General features: G+C 45.9%; 1 protein-coding gene across 12 annotated transcripts in view; it reads left to right on the plus strand.

The window, feature by feature from the left end:
* Positions 1 to 15,227, plus strand: part of ATXN7L1 (ataxin 7 like 1) — a 274,608-nt gene that overhangs the window by 106,372 nt on the left and 153,009 nt on the right. Inside the window, exon 4 of one of the 12 annotated variants that reach the window (XM_010344447.3) lies at positions 9,382 to 13,254. The exons of the other annotated variants lie outside the window; for them this stretch is intronic. Coding sequence (XP_010342749.1) covers positions 9,382 to 9,467 — 86 coding nt within the window. The 3' untranslated portion in view covers positions 9,468 to 13,254. Of the gene's footprint in view, positions 1 to 9,381; positions 13,255 to 15,227 lie in introns of those variants that run through there. 12 annotated transcript variants of the gene reach the window in all.

A 15,227-nucleotide genomic window follows, 5' to 3' on the forward strand; every position in this document is an offset into this window, starting at 1 on the left:
TTGAGGTCAGCACAGCACATACTTCTATTCTCAGGCCTGTCACTGTGCCATTTAGATGTGAGTCAATGCCCTGAGGAAAAGTCTGCTTCAGGTTAGGGGCAGGCTTCCTGGTAATTTATGTTTAAGACAAGCTTTTAATAAAGATACACTCCTAAGTAGTAACCAGGAAAAAGATTCTCTCCTCTTAACGGGTATCCATTTATAGGACTCAGCTGTTGAAGCTCAAGGGTAGCATTAGGCTTAAGCTTAATCTTCTGTATACCGTAATTTACAGCACTGAGTAAAGCATTGTACGTACAACTATTTCAGTCATTTGCCGTGATAAATAGCTATTGCTCTTGGCAGAGCAGAAACACCATCTATGCTTTCCATTTATGAATATTGAATTGTCTCAGGCAGGCTTTTGCTGTTAAGTTTTTAAAGGGGAAATCCCCAACTAATCACATCGCCTCACCGGCCCAAAACGTGATCTCCCTGCTATGTGCACCAGTCCGCTCTTGATCCAGGCAGCAGTTCTGCGGTGCACATGTTTCTGGTGAAGTCTGCACAAAGCACTTGTAACAATTCCAAGTGCAAGTCCTGCTAAAGGCTGCAGTTTTACACCGAATGCCACGAGCCATTAGGGTGAAGATTCAGCTGGTGGCAGAAAGCCACGGGCAGGGATCAGGAAAATAACTCAGAGGTGATAATCTGATGCAGGAAAAATAGAAGGGGCATGATTCTATCGGGTTCCTGATTGTATAAAGATGATGTCACCTATTGAAACTAAGGGAGACAAAAAGGTAAACGAAAATGCCCAGGCTGTAAATCCCTAGGGATCCACCCTTTGGGAACTCAGAGGCACAGATGCCTTCTACCAGTCTTCTCTTCAGATACCGTATTCCCTGCTGGCTTGGAGGAAGCAGAGTGGATATTCAAATAGGACATGCAGGTAGAATGACTATCTTGTCTTGGGAAATCCCTTAGGCCTGGGTCAGCTGGTCACCCTACACTCAGGCTTCCAGAAATTTCCCCTCTTCACCCGCATTCCTTCCCCCCAACAAATTTGCCGTGCCCGAGGGACTAAAAAACTTAAGCTGGCATTCTTTATCTCACATTCCTGAGTACCCACTCTGTGCCAAGCATTGCCTGATAAGAGTCAAGCACGAACATGAGTAGAGATGGCAAACACACCAAATAGCGTGCCGTCACCTGTTTTTGCATACCGCGAGGTAGACTGACACACGCTTCCGTGGCCACGCTCCCAAAAGCCACTTCTCAGCATTATCCCTGGAAGATGATTCCTCTGAAAGCAGTCGAGGGGCTTTCTGTCCCCACTACCGCCTTTTGAGCTTCATCATATACCTGTAGCAATACCTTCCATTTCTACAGCATCTTGCTGTTTCCAGAGCACTCTTGCAGCTGACTCATTTTGATTTTCATAACAACTCAGTAAGGCGCACTGGCAGATACCGATTTCACAGATTTGGAAGCTCAAAGAAATTTAGTGATTTACCTGGGGCCATCCAAGTATAAGGGCAGAGCTGGAACTAGATGTCAGGATTCCTGACCCCACGCTGCATCTTCCATGGACAGAGACCCCAGAGAGGGAAAAATGTCACAAAGCAGAAAAAAAAAAAAAAAAAAATTCACCCACTATAGGAGGCAAATTTACTTTTATGAAACTTCCAACATTTACTGTTTCTAATTCTAAATTTACATGCAATGAATACATCCTCTAGCTGTCTCGTATCTTCCTTACACAGGGCCCAAGCTTTCTGCAGTAACCGTTTGAAAACCAGTCATAGGATTTTTTTTTTTTTTTTTTTTTGAGACGGAGTTTCGCTCTTGTTACCCAGGCTGGAGTGCAATGGCGCGATCTCGGCTCACTGCAACCTCCGCCTCCTGGGTTCAAGCAATTCTCCTGCCTCAGCCTCCTGAGTAGCTGGGATTACAGGCACGCGCCACCATGCCCAGCTAATGTTTTGTATTTTTAGTAGAGACGGGGTTTCACCATGTTGACCAGGATGGTCTCAATCTCTCGACCTCGTGATCCACCCGCCTCGGCCGCCCAAAGTGCTGGGATTACAGGCGTGAGCCACCGCGCCCGGCCCCTTAGTCATAGGATTTTGACTCTGAGGGAAGGTGATTCACCTTCTTGTACGTTCTGGTCTTCCCTTTCATTTCCTGGCCAAAAGATTCTGTCGGAGCAAAAGTGATGCTCATTTCGGCAGACTCTGAGAAGAAATCCCTTCAGCATTTTGATTAGTTACAATGGGTAATAAGAGAACATGCATGTCAACCTACTCATGAGAATGGGTTTTGGCTGAAAGCTAAGCATTGATGTCCTTGCCACCAGAGCTTAGAGTCGCTTATTAGTATTCTGAGAGCTGGAGTACAGGCACAGATAACTTGACGTTAACTTGATGCTGTTAACGCCTCTCATTCCCAGGCCACAGATAAGATTGTTGGATAGGAAGTTGAGAGGAAGCCATCTGGAGAGAGATGCAAATAGCTCGAGTGACCTGGCAACTTGGGACTCCCTTGCAACCTTGCTGCGACCTCCTACCTCCATTTGCCCATCTGTGGAATGGGTATGGTGGTTATACACCAAGGTTATTATTAGAAATGATAAATTTGAAAATGCCTTAGCGTGTAACTTGTGCTATAATTATACTCACTGCCACATGGAAAATAGGCATTTTTAGCTGAAATGCGTAATGAGGTTAGGCAGGGAACATCAGTTGGCGGCAGGAAGAGTGTTCCCAGAGACGAGAGGTGTGAGGAGAGGGGGCCAGGTGCTCACTAAGGAGAACAGAGAGACCATCTATGAAGCTGTCTTGGGCATCACGATGGAATGCTCAGAACAAACGAGCACAAAATAAACATTTGGACATCTGGTCTAAATTTAGAAACAAATAAGGGGCTTGGCGATGAGCCTGTCTTTTCACGCTACAGCTCTGCCCTCCAGCCCTGGGTACCAGCCGAATTCCAGAGGGGTGGGCTGAAGAAGGCGGAAGGCTTGAGTGAGCCAGTGCCCACGGGGGCTGCAGCCACTGGGTTTCAAGGAGCCTTCTATCAGGCAGCAGAGGGGTTCTGAAAGCCAGACCCCAGAGCCGAGCCATCTGGCTTGACCTTGGCTCTGCCACTCACTCGCTGCATGACCTTCAGCCAATCCTCTTCTCTCTCTGCCTTGACTTCATCATCCTCAAAATGGGGGTAGTAATAGTACCTGTCTCAGAGGTTGTCAGGAGGGTAAAATAAGTAAATAGGACAGCAACATGTCGGAGAACACCAGGCATCTATATACTTAAACACAGCAAGGCACTTCTCTGGCCTTGTGAATTTCAGCACGTGGCAAAGAAGAAACACAAGCTGGACTGGCTGAGGAAAGCTCACCTCCAGAGGACTGGGTGGGTTGATCATGAATTACATAGTCATTCTCAGAGAGGACGCATGGCGGGAGATAAGCAGCAAGACTCACAGGGGGATGGATACATGACTTTGGCTGGACCGCTGGCTGGCGAGTATAGGGGCCTGCGGAGGGCTAGGTTTTGCTCAGGTGGACCCTCTTGAAACTCCCAGTGGGCCTCCCTCCTACCCCCACTGAAGTTGGAATCTTGGGGCTTCTGTGTCCCCAAAAGCAGATTCCAGTGACCAACATCCTAGAAATTTTTGTCCACTTATCTCACTTATGTCAGTCTTTCCTAGGGTCATTTACTGATACTATATTTTCTCTACTCTGGAGTCATTCTGCTGCAGAATCATTCCCTTGTTATCTGTCCGCCTCAACACGGGAAAAATCCTTGTCATCTGGAAATCTTGCTTCCTGCCCGCCGTCCTGTCTCACTGCAGTGTGTGGGCAGATCAGCTCTCTGCTGCACACATCTTCAGAAAGACTGGATTTCAGGCTTCCAGAGCAAGCGTCTGAATCCACTGGTGAAAGGAGACAGCAGTCGTCTGCTGGTTGGTGTTTGCCAAAATGTGGCCTTAGGATGGGATGAAATGATTGTTCCTGGCACGGAACCTGGTTTCCCCTGGGCGTGCACCCAGTCCGAACAGCTCCTTTAAAACCAGAAGGAATTTGTCATCTTCTGATTCTCTTCCAGCACTGTCCCTGTCACAGGTAGATAAACGAGGCGGCAAATGGGTGTCCACACGCAGGATCGTCTAATCCCAGCAGTTTCCCATGGAGCCGTCACTTCACAAGGGTGGAGAGCACAGTGGGGTGGTCCCTGACTTCGGGATTGTAACCATAAGCATATTTTTTTCATTGCATGTCCCATTTATATGCATGAAATGCCTTCTCAGAATCTCCGAGCTTCTATGTCATTGATAGCTACATTTCTCATTTCAAAATCCTGAAGTGAATCATACATTTGTGAGCTCAACATCTCATGCCTGTACTTCCACAGAATGCTACTAATCAAATCAGTGTCTCAGCACAAGCCAACGAGCATCCCTGAGTTAAAAACAGAAAACAAGTCTAAAAAGACTTGATTACAGAAAGTCAATGGGAAAGGTGCATACATTTCAAGTTCCCCTCGAGTCGCATGCACCTATATGTGGCTTGAGAGCTATCTGCAGGGTTTTCTACACAGCCCATGTGAACTTTAGATTTGTTGCTTACATATAACTGAAATCACCAGGATTTCAGTTGCTTACATATAACTGAAATCACAAGGATGCAATAGGCAGAAGAGGCCTCCTGATCTAGTTGCCAAAATATGTTTGACCTGTGACTCCTTTGTAAATGAAGGATAAGCCTGCGTGGCGAATTAGCTCAGCTCACAAGGGCACACCTCCTGTCTATGCCAAAGGGTTGAGTGTGTTTCTGATCTGGCCAGACTGCTTTGATTTCTTCTGTGGGCATAGGTCACATTCTTCATCCCCACAGCTGCCGGATTAACTAGGCATCCTTGGTCAGAAGGGCCTGGGCTTGGCTGGATCAGTTCAAGTTCATCCCAAACACAGGAAAGTCATCTGCTCTGATAGTATTACAGTGAGTCCATGAGCATCTTTGAGACACCCTTAGAAAGGAGAGAATTTGGAGCATCATCTCCAAGCAGGAGCTGTTGAGCATGGACCAGATTCTTAAACAGGTGACCATAAGAAGTGTATAGTTGGCTCTTCGTTATCTACGGTATTGAAGGATAAATCTAGCATGAACTTTAAAATTTCAAAATAAATCCCACAGTTTAAGCTTTAGCCAGGGATTTCATACTAGAAACCTTTTAGGGGAGCGTAGTATTTCCTTTTATGTTTTCCCAATTAATCAGTAGTTTTAATGAGCAGCAAAATGACCCAAGGGGGATGAGAGACAGCACAGGAGGATAATTTGCCTGGGGTTAAGAGATGAGTCTGGGTTCCTGTTTCTGCTTCTTTGAGACTCTGTTCGTCTACAGATTGTATGTGTTTGCTACATCTACTTTGTAGGATCAGCATCTACTTTGTAGGATTAGGGAGGGATCAAATGAGCTAATGAATACAAGAGATATCCCAAGCCTGGAACACAATACATATGAGCTGTTATGACTTATTAGGCTTCTTTTTTTTTTTTTTGAGACGGAGTCTCACTCTGACCTAGGCTGGAGCGCAGTGCTGCCGTCTCGGCTCACTGCAACCTGCGCCTTGTGGGTTCAAGCAATTCTTGTGCCTCAGCCTCCTGAGTAGCTGCGATCACAGATGTACACCACCATGCCCGACCAATTTTTGTATTTTTAGTAGAGAAGGGTTTTCACTATGGTGGCCAGGCTGGCCTCAAACTCCTGACCTCAAGTGATCCACCTGCATCAGCCTCCCTAAGTGCTGGGATTACAGGTGTGAGCTACCATGCCCAGCCTAGACTTATTTTAAGAGAAGGTGGCAAGAACTCCTACTTCAAGGAAGATGATAACACTGAATAGTTTGTTCATTAAGACAGACACATACCTAAGTGAATCTTTGAAATAATCCTGCATTTCATTCATGGTAGAATCTCATAATTTTTTTTTTAAGTCTAAAAGCCTGAGCCAGCTGTACATGGTATATTAAACCCACACATTTACTTACTTTAGGAAGGTTAATATTTTGAGAGTATGATCATTCCTGGAAAAAAAAATTTTTGATGTGCCTCTTGTCCATTGAAAAGTTAACATATAAAGAATATATGAAGACATAATTCCATTCCTTGGATTATATCTTCAGATTCCTGCATTCTTTTCAAGCTTTGTAATAAAGCAGGGGAAAGGAGTATTGTGAACATCTTGAAGAAGGCATTCCCTATCATTCCTCCACCTTGCCCCAGAGTTCACCACGTCTGATAAATAGTGGGTATTTGATCAACATCTTATGATTGAATGAATGATTTCGATGATTAATCCTTTAAGTCAGTGATACACAACGTGTAGTCATGTGTCAGAACCCCATGGAGGGCTTGTTAAAATCAATTGCGGCTCCTCTACCCTGAGTTTCTGATTCAGTCAGTCTGGTTTGGGGCCCCAGAATGTGCATTTCTAGCAGGTCCACAGATGATGCTAATGCTGTTGGCCCTGGGACCATACTTGGAAAATCTGCTACTTTGGGGTCTACTTCAATGCTTAGGTCCATTTTTTTTTATTCTTTGCCAAGTCTCCTAGGAAATTGACCTCTAGTTCTATCTGACTTTGCCCCATTGAACTGACATGAATTTCATAAAAATTACTAGGATTTGACCAGATGGAAAAGCTACCCGAATTTTTGTTTGCTTTTAGTTAAAAACTATGGCCGGGTGCAGTGGCTCGTGCCTGTAAACTCAGCACTTTGGGAGGCCAAGGTGCGTGGATCACCTAAGGTCAGGAGTTCAAGACCAGCCTGGCCAACATGATGAAACCCCATCTCTACTAAAAATATAAAAATTAGCTGGGGCGATGGCGGGTGCCTGTAATCACAGCTCCTTGGGAGACTGGGGAAGAGAATCACTTGAACCTGAGAGGTGGAAGTTGCAGTAAGCCAATAATGTGCCATTGCATTCCAGCCTGGGTGACAGAGCGAGACTCCATCTCAGACAAACAAAAAGAAAGCTACATTTTGCCCCTTGTGTCATTATAAAAGACCTGACTCTCAGATCGTCACCTCCTGCATAATGGTGTCTACGCTGGCAGGTCACAGCTGGTTGGGGTGAAATACAGTGGCCCACCTTACAGCATTTAAGCCAGATTTGGAATTCCCACCTAGTGTCACATGTACTTAACTCCAAAGCTGAAATGAGACATGACCTTTTGCAGAAATTGCACATAGCAAAAAGGGCACAGGAGATGAGCCTATGATACAAAGGGGAACACGATGTTTGCAAAGTCTTCTCATGCTGGCTGTGGGCCTGGCTGAAGTCATCACGTCCCCGGGTTTATAAACAAGCGGCAGCGTGGCCAGAGGAAGGCTGCCCCCTGCAAAAAGTCATTCTCCTCATGCCAGATGTCACTCTGGATGGCAGGCAAGAGTGGAATTGTAAACCCAGGTGTGAGGGAGCTCCTCCCTCCTCCATAACCCCTTCCCAGGAAAGAGTCCTTGAGACTGTGAGGACTGAGTGGACACAGAGGGACGGGTCAGTGGAGGGTACCACAGGGATACTAGACATCCTCAACAGAGAGAAGAGATGAAAAAGGAACCTAAGAAGGGAATTGAAGGGAAGAAGAAAAGTGCCTTACCCTGAAGTAGGAAGAGTGTGTTAGTAACCTATTGCTGCGTAACAAATGACTCCAACGTTTCAGCCGCTTAGAACAACAAATCTGTGTTGTCTTGCACAGGGCCAGGGAGCTGGGAGCGGCTCAGCTGTGTGGTTCTGCTCAGAGTCTCTTACGAGGCTGCACAAGGTTTCATCTGAAGGCGGCACTGGAGTTGGAGGGCCCACTTCTAAGATGACTCCCTCACATGGCTGCTGGCTGGAGGCACTCCGTTTCTGGCACTCAGTACCTTAGGCCTGTCCACAGCCCTGTTCACAGCACAGCAGTTGACTTCCTTGAGACAACCCAAGAGAGGGAGGGGGAAATTCAAAGTGCCTTTTATGGCCTAGTCTCTGAAGGGACACGCTGTCTCATCCACTTTATCCTGTTATTAGAAATGAGTCTCTTAAGTCTAGCCCACACACTACAGGAAGGGAACTGGGCTCCACCTTTGGAAGGGAAGAGTGTCACCAGAGTGAAACTCTTGATAGGCTCACAAAGCACCAGAATGACTGATAGGGCCTTTGGAGTAAAGATGAGGAGGGCTGCAGCCATTGGGGCCATAGGGGTGCAGCCGGATTCAGCTGAAGAAAGGTGGTTGGGTAGAGGAAGGGGCACTGGAAATTCTCGGTGGGCTTGAAGCCTACCATCCTATAGTGGGTGTGCAGGCCCCTTCTCTCTTTTAAGCTAAGGGGTGACTTTGCTTACAAAAGCAAAGCCACCTATGAGTCCCAAGACTCAGATTTGGTTCCAGAGAAGAGAAAGGCAGGGCTGGAGGCTTAGACCCAAGCCTCTGCTGGAAAAAGAGCAGTACATAGCACTATGCGTCTCCTTCTCGGTTGTCCGCCCTGCCAGGTGCCCGGTAGCGAAAGATCAGGGAATGAAGGCAGAAGGGATGTCAAGGAATAAAGAGAAGCTTCTGGGCTGTGATTCTCAGGAAAGGCATTGGGAGGGGGTGTTAAGCAGGAGGTGGAGAAACCCCACTATTTTTTTTTTATTAAAATCCTGCTTAGGATGATAACTCAGTCCTGCCAATAATGACAGCAGTCAGCCCTTCGTGGCTGCTACAGCTCCTAGGTTGCTCGGAGTTCCTCCCATGGGTGGATGTTTGTTTTGGCCACCCTGGCTCCATAAATGGCTTCCATGTAGCAGCCTTCTTTTGAGAATGCAGAGCCATCGGGGTCATATTGTACTGTGTCTGTTCTTATCTTCCCTATCATCCCCAGGGAATAAGCTAATCAAACTTACTGATGATTTTACACTGAGAAGGAGATAGCTAATAACTTGGATGACAAGTATTAGAATACAATGTGATGTGGATAAATTGGGTCCATGTATTAAGAGCTATAAAATGAGATTCTATCAAGGCATGAATAATGGTGGCCAGGAAAAGGATTAATCAAATACCCCTTTAAAAAGGTATAGAAATTCTGGTCAGACAGCCCTTGTTTAATTGTACCCCTGCCCCCGCCCCACCCCCACTCCATTCCCCCGAAACTGCTTTCTGCTGGGAGAAATATGGAAAAGAGTTCAGAGGAAGTAATGGAAAAATTGGGACATACATGTTGCTAGACCAAGATCCTGAAGACGCATTTAAGCAACCAGTGTTTAATTTAGGGGGAAAAATGGCAATTGGCATGAGTAATCATTTACAAATATAATTTCCAAAGGAGCCGTGTTGATACCATTCAGCAAATGCCAACAAAGCATTTACTTTCTAAAGGGAGAAAGGAAGACAAGAAGAGAAATGAAGGCCTCTCCAGGAGCGGACCCGAGAGCAGCCAGGCCGTAGAGAAGCAGCAGGTGTGAGACTGGGAAACGCGGAAGAGACGTACAAGTTCTGAAAGATCTCAGAGGACTGGCATTGTCTGGAGAAGGCTTCCTGGAAGAGGAGACTCCAGCAGAGCCCTGAAGTGTGGACAAGCTTCCATTCACTGCAAATTCGTGAGCACACTCTGGTGTCAGGCTCTCGTAAGAAAATGGGCTTGAGCAGAACAGGGGGTACCTGTGGGGTTCTTCTCTTCATTTTCACCACCACAACGCTGGTCTGAGCTGCCATCGGTTCCCACCTGGACAACTGCAAAAGCCTTCCAGCTGTTCCTGCTTCCACTCTTGCTCCTCTACAATCCATTCTGCACGCAGAAGTCAGAAATCAAAATCAGAGTTCATCATGTCATTCTCTTGACTTGTGGCTTCCCATTGCCCTTAAGCTAAAAGTAAAAATCATTATCATGGCTACCAAGTCTTGTGTGGTCTGAGCCATATCCTGTGCCAGGCTGCCTTTCATTGCCTGTGTTCCAGTCAAGCTGGCCTTCGAAATTTCAGCACATTGGGTCTTTCTGCCACAGGGCCCTTGCACATCCATGCTTTTCCACCTGTCCATGTGATTTTCCTTCATCCTCTCTTTACAAAGCTAACTCCGACTCTTCCCTCAGACTGCATCTTAATGATGACTTCCTTCTGGAAGACTCCCCTCGCTTTCACAACTGGATTTGCTCTCCCTCATACGCTGAAAACAAGTATTTCTTGTGGGAACATAAATGTTTAACATCTGCCTTCCCAGCTCAGCCACAAGCTCTGAGGGTGGAAACTCAGTCTTTGCATCTCTTGAAGCCTAGCATAGTCTCAGTAAATACGTGATAGCTGGAGCATGACGTTTCATTAGGAACAGTGAGGCTAGTTGAGAATTATACCTGACCAGTATATAGGAGAGTACCATTATGAATTCTTAATGGGTCGAAAACCCAAATTCATGTCGAGACCCTGCCACCTGCTGGCTGTGGTTTTAAATAAATCACAGATCCTCTCAGAGCCTGTTTCTCTGTTTATAAAATGGGGATCCTAACAGCCCCCTCATATGGTTGCAGCGTGAATTTAATGAAATAATGTATAGAAAAGCATTTTTTAACTGTAAAACCAGACATAAATATCCTTTGTCATTTTTCCCAGCGCATGGCACACTGGGTCATTAAACATCTATTGGATGGATGGACGGACAGACGGACAGATGGATGGATGGATGGATGGATGGATGGATGGACAGACAGATTAACAGTTAGGGGGCCAGCATGAGTGAAGAGAACACAAGAGGAGAACTTGGTGTATGGAAAGCATGATGGAAGCCAAAAAAGGAGAGACTTCCCAGAAGTAGGAGGAGGCTTGTTGATTCACCCACAGTATCACATGCAGTAGAACAGGCAGGAGAATGGCGGGGGGAATCATTTAACCTGGGTGGAAGGAAATCACTGGTGACCTCAGGCTGATTCCGTCTCCGCCTTTTCATGTTGTCTGGGCTTTCAATGACATGCCTTAATTGTAACTTAATCACTTTACTGATTTCTATCTTTGGAGGGGGGGGGATCAAATTGATTTGCACATACGGCAAAATTGGTGAGATTACTCCAGCTGCTGCCAGCAGGTGCTGACAAGTGAAGAACAGAACGTCAGAGGATAGGAAAATACACTAAACATTTCTTTTAATAAGGCCTGGAAACCTTAGTTATTTAATAAATTGCCATGGGTAATTGGTTTCAGTTTCAAGGGTTGTTTCATCTTTAACTCCCTGTGTTCCAGAAGGAATCGTGCTGATTGTGTAGACAGGGCCCTGTGGTTTGAGACCCACCTGAGCTATCACACATTTCTCTGTCTCTCCGATCACACCCCACTTCCTACCACCGTTCCCAGCATCCACCTGGGATAGGTCACTCTGACACACACACATACACGTTCACTATTCAAGCTGCTACTCTTTGTATTGGTTCCTCCTCCAGTGAGGATGTTTAAGCCTCATCTCCCTGCTGGGCCCTGATCCAGCTGGTCTGTTTGTGTATGAACCTTGGGAGTGAGTGGCCCAAGCTGGACCTAAGCCCAGCATTTATCATCTCAGCGCTGACTGCCATGGAAGTAAGAAGACATGATGAATAAATGAAACCCCATGGCTGTTTTAACAGTCATCATCCCAGTCCTCCAAACGTGGCTGATAAAAATGGGTACCTGAATTTAAAAAAAAAAAAAAAAAAAAAAAGAATAAGCTAGAGAAAAGGGCCACTAAAGGCCTTAATATTTTTTCTATAATTAAGTACATTTATTATATATTTAATATTTTCTGTGTAGTAGTTGGTGATGTGGAACATGGGTTTATGGGGAAAGGAGGCAACATTCAAGAAAACTTTAAAATGGTTCAAAGAAAGGACTTGAAGCCTCACCGCCCCTGGCTACCCCGGGTCCCCGTTCGGCAGAGATGGCTCAGGATGTAAAGACAGGCTTGTGCCTCTCTCTGTTCTCTCTCCTGTATCTCCCAAATCAAGGGCTTTACTTACTGCCCTGTGTTGAGATGTTCATTGTCATCTGCAGCGTGGTCTCCTGTGAACTGATACACACAGTTTGCTAAAAAGGAAGGCTAAGGTCCTGGTCCGCGTATAAATGGCACTGTACTGGGAAGAACCACCATATTCTACCCTGGGCAGTATATGGAGGTGCAGAGTAAAGAGCTCACACACCCACCTGCCTTCTGTGGTAGACCCCATGAGAAAGCTGGGTGGTCGGCAGGGAGGCCTAGGCACAGGTGGGGCAAGGCCCCCTCCCAGAGTTGCATGGCAGGGGGCCACAGAGCCGGGACCTGTCACCACTGATCTGTCCTCCAAAGGAGCAAACCCCAAAGCTCTTGGGTCCTTCCCGTGTCCAGAAACGTGAGGATAAAATCCCTGCTTCACATAGAAGAATGTGATCGTTCAGAGCCGGGCTGGGAGCGAAGTTCACTGCTCAGCCAGCCTTGTCTAGCTCCTGCTCTGTCTCAGTGTAAAACTTCTCATGTGTGGAAAATGGGTATAATCATGCTTCTCAGAGAGGTGGTATGAGGATTAAACACTGTTACGCATGTAACATGCTTACACTGAGCCCAGCCCAGCAGGAGAAGTGAGCTGATGGGAGCATGGAAGCCCAGATAGGTTTATTCCCCCTCGGGAAATTCTGCTTTCCCGTCACCTATCACTGCTGGGAGCCAGCCCAGCCTCCCCGCCAGGAATTTCATTTCACCATAGCTCTTAGAGGCAGAGGTGGGAAACCTCAAGAAGAGAGCAGTCCATGAGGGGTTTTGGAGTCCGGACTCAGAAGAGGGAGGGGGATGGGAAAAAGGCTTACAGAAGAACTACAGAATTCCTAGTGATCCAGAGAGAGGGCCTGGATGAAGAGCACTAGCCTGCCAGGAAGACAGTAGTTTGCCTCGAAACAGCAGCCATGTCCCAGGCAGGGTGATTTCCAAGGAGAATCAAATCTTTCAAAAAGGGCCAGGCATGATAGCTCACGCCTATAATCCCAGTACTTTTGGAGGCCGAGGTAGGAGGATCCTTGATCCCAAGAGTTTGAGACCAGCCTGAGCAATATAGTGAGAGCCTATCTCTACAAAAAATGTAAAAATTAGCTAGGTGGGGTTATGCATACCTGTAGCCCGAGCTACTTAGGGGGCTGAGGTAAGAGGATCGCTCCTTGAGCCCAGGAGATGGAGGCTGTAGTGAGCTGTGATCATACCACTGCACTCCAGTCTGGGTGACAGAGTGAGACCTGTCTCAAAAAAAAAAAAAAAAAAAAAAACCAGAAAGGTAGACTAGGATGATAACTGACAAAAAAAGCTTTTGAATGTCTGCCTTTTTGGTGAAAAAGAATTCAAATTAATTTGGCTTTGAACATTTTAATTGCACACATCGTAATAATTGCATATACCCCAGAGCACTGTAAAATCAGACTTGGAAATCTCTTACCGTCTACACTGTAAAAGCAAGAACCTAATCTTGCAAGCAGAGTTTTAAAACTCCTGAACCCGCCGGGCGCGGTGGCTCAAACCTGTAATCCCAGCACTTTGGGAGGCCGAGGCGGGTGGATCACGAGGTCGAGAGATCGAGACCATCCTGCTCAACATGGTGAAACCCCGTCTCTACTAAAAATACAAAAAATCAGCTGGGCATGGTGGCGCGTGCCTGTAATCCCAGCTACTCAGGAGGCTGAGGCAGGAGAATTGCCTGAACCCAGGAGGCGGAGGTTGCGGTGAGCCGAGATGGCGCCATTGCACTCCAGCCTGGGCAACAAGAGCGAAACTCCGTCTCAAAAAAAAAAAAAACAAAACTCCTGAGCCCAAGGAAGAAAGCAGTCTACCTGTGAAATCTGCCTCCGTCCTTCTCACAGCTGTCTTTTTCCTCCCTATCCCTTTTGGTCCCGACCTTCTCTGCAGTGAATGTGAGCAGGGAGGAGGCCTCACAAATCTGATTTTCTTTTTTTATTCAAAAATACAATCCCTAGGAAAATCAAGGAAAGAAATAAGAATAGAGAACCAGCATGTGCTCATTTAGGCCTTCTACCTCATTTCTTTTCTTCCCCTCTGATGTCTTTGTGGCTCCTTTTATGGCTATACAACTAATGCTGATGGTTTTGAAGGTAGTGCCGGTAGCCTATTGGGTTCGAAGGGAGCCTTGACTTCTGAGTCCTTTTATCATAGCCGTTCATTTTTTGGGGAGCTCTTTTTCCCTCTGTAAATCAAAACAGGTATTTAATTCAGACGTATTTAACTTTAAGTGTTTAAAGAAACTCCCATCTACTAGTCTGACACTACTCATTTATTTTGTCCATCATGAAGGTGCCGTAGCTCTGAAGCATATAATTTGGGGTTCTGGGCTTACTGCGAGTACCTGGAGGTCATCACCGTTAAGGGAATGAGTTCTTTATTAAGCCAATATTTGATCAAGCCTTGAAAATACTAATAATTATGTACATGGGACTGCCTGCTGAGATTAGAAAACGCAAAAAATCTTAAAGCTTACGTTTCTTGCATAAGTAAATAGCCAGATTTGATCTTCCTTTCATCTGTGATTTATATTTATTACATTTGGTGAGTCTAGTTAGTGGTTTAGATTCCTTGGGTTTTTGCTACATCCAGGTTCCCATTATGTAATCATCTTTGATAAAAACTAATGCATACTACCCTGGACCCTAGAGTGTAACATGATGCCAAATCCCATTCCAAATGTGTTTCCTACTAAAGCAAACTATATTGGAAGGCATTAAAGAAACGCATTCCCTGGTCACTTCCAATTGGAAATATACATGTTTCTTTTTCATAAATCACATTCACGTTTTTCTCTCTGCCTCATTACCTCTATTGTGAGCGCTCCCTTTGCCCACACGCTCATGAGAAAGTGATTATGGTGGGTTGTGCCCTCCTTAAGCACATGGCTGGCAAACAGGGTTTTTTTTTTTTAAATGGGTGATTATTTGCATCAAAAATGAGCGCATTTGGACATATTGGCATGCATCAAGAGCAAAATCCAGACAGTGAGAAACTGCAGATTGGACAGCAGGAGTCTTCAACAGGAAAACTGTAAGGAAAAGAATGAGGGGGAAATTGGTCGCTTAAAATAAGTTTAAAGGGCACGTAAAAAATGGAAAGACTGAAATGCAGCCTCTGAGGATACACGCGTGGGTGATGACATCATAAACAGACACAAAGGGGCAAAAACTGTGGAGCCAGGAGTCTGCTTACTTTTGGAGGGAGGTGGCGGGGCTACATGTGGACCAGACACA

This window comes from Saimiri boliviensis, chromosome 10, assembly GCF_048565385.1.
Source record: "Saimiri boliviensis isolate mSaiBol1 chromosome 10, mSaiBol1.pri, whole genome shotgun sequence".
NCBI lineage: Eukaryota > Metazoa > Chordata > Mammalia > Primates > Cebidae > Saimiri > Saimiri boliviensis.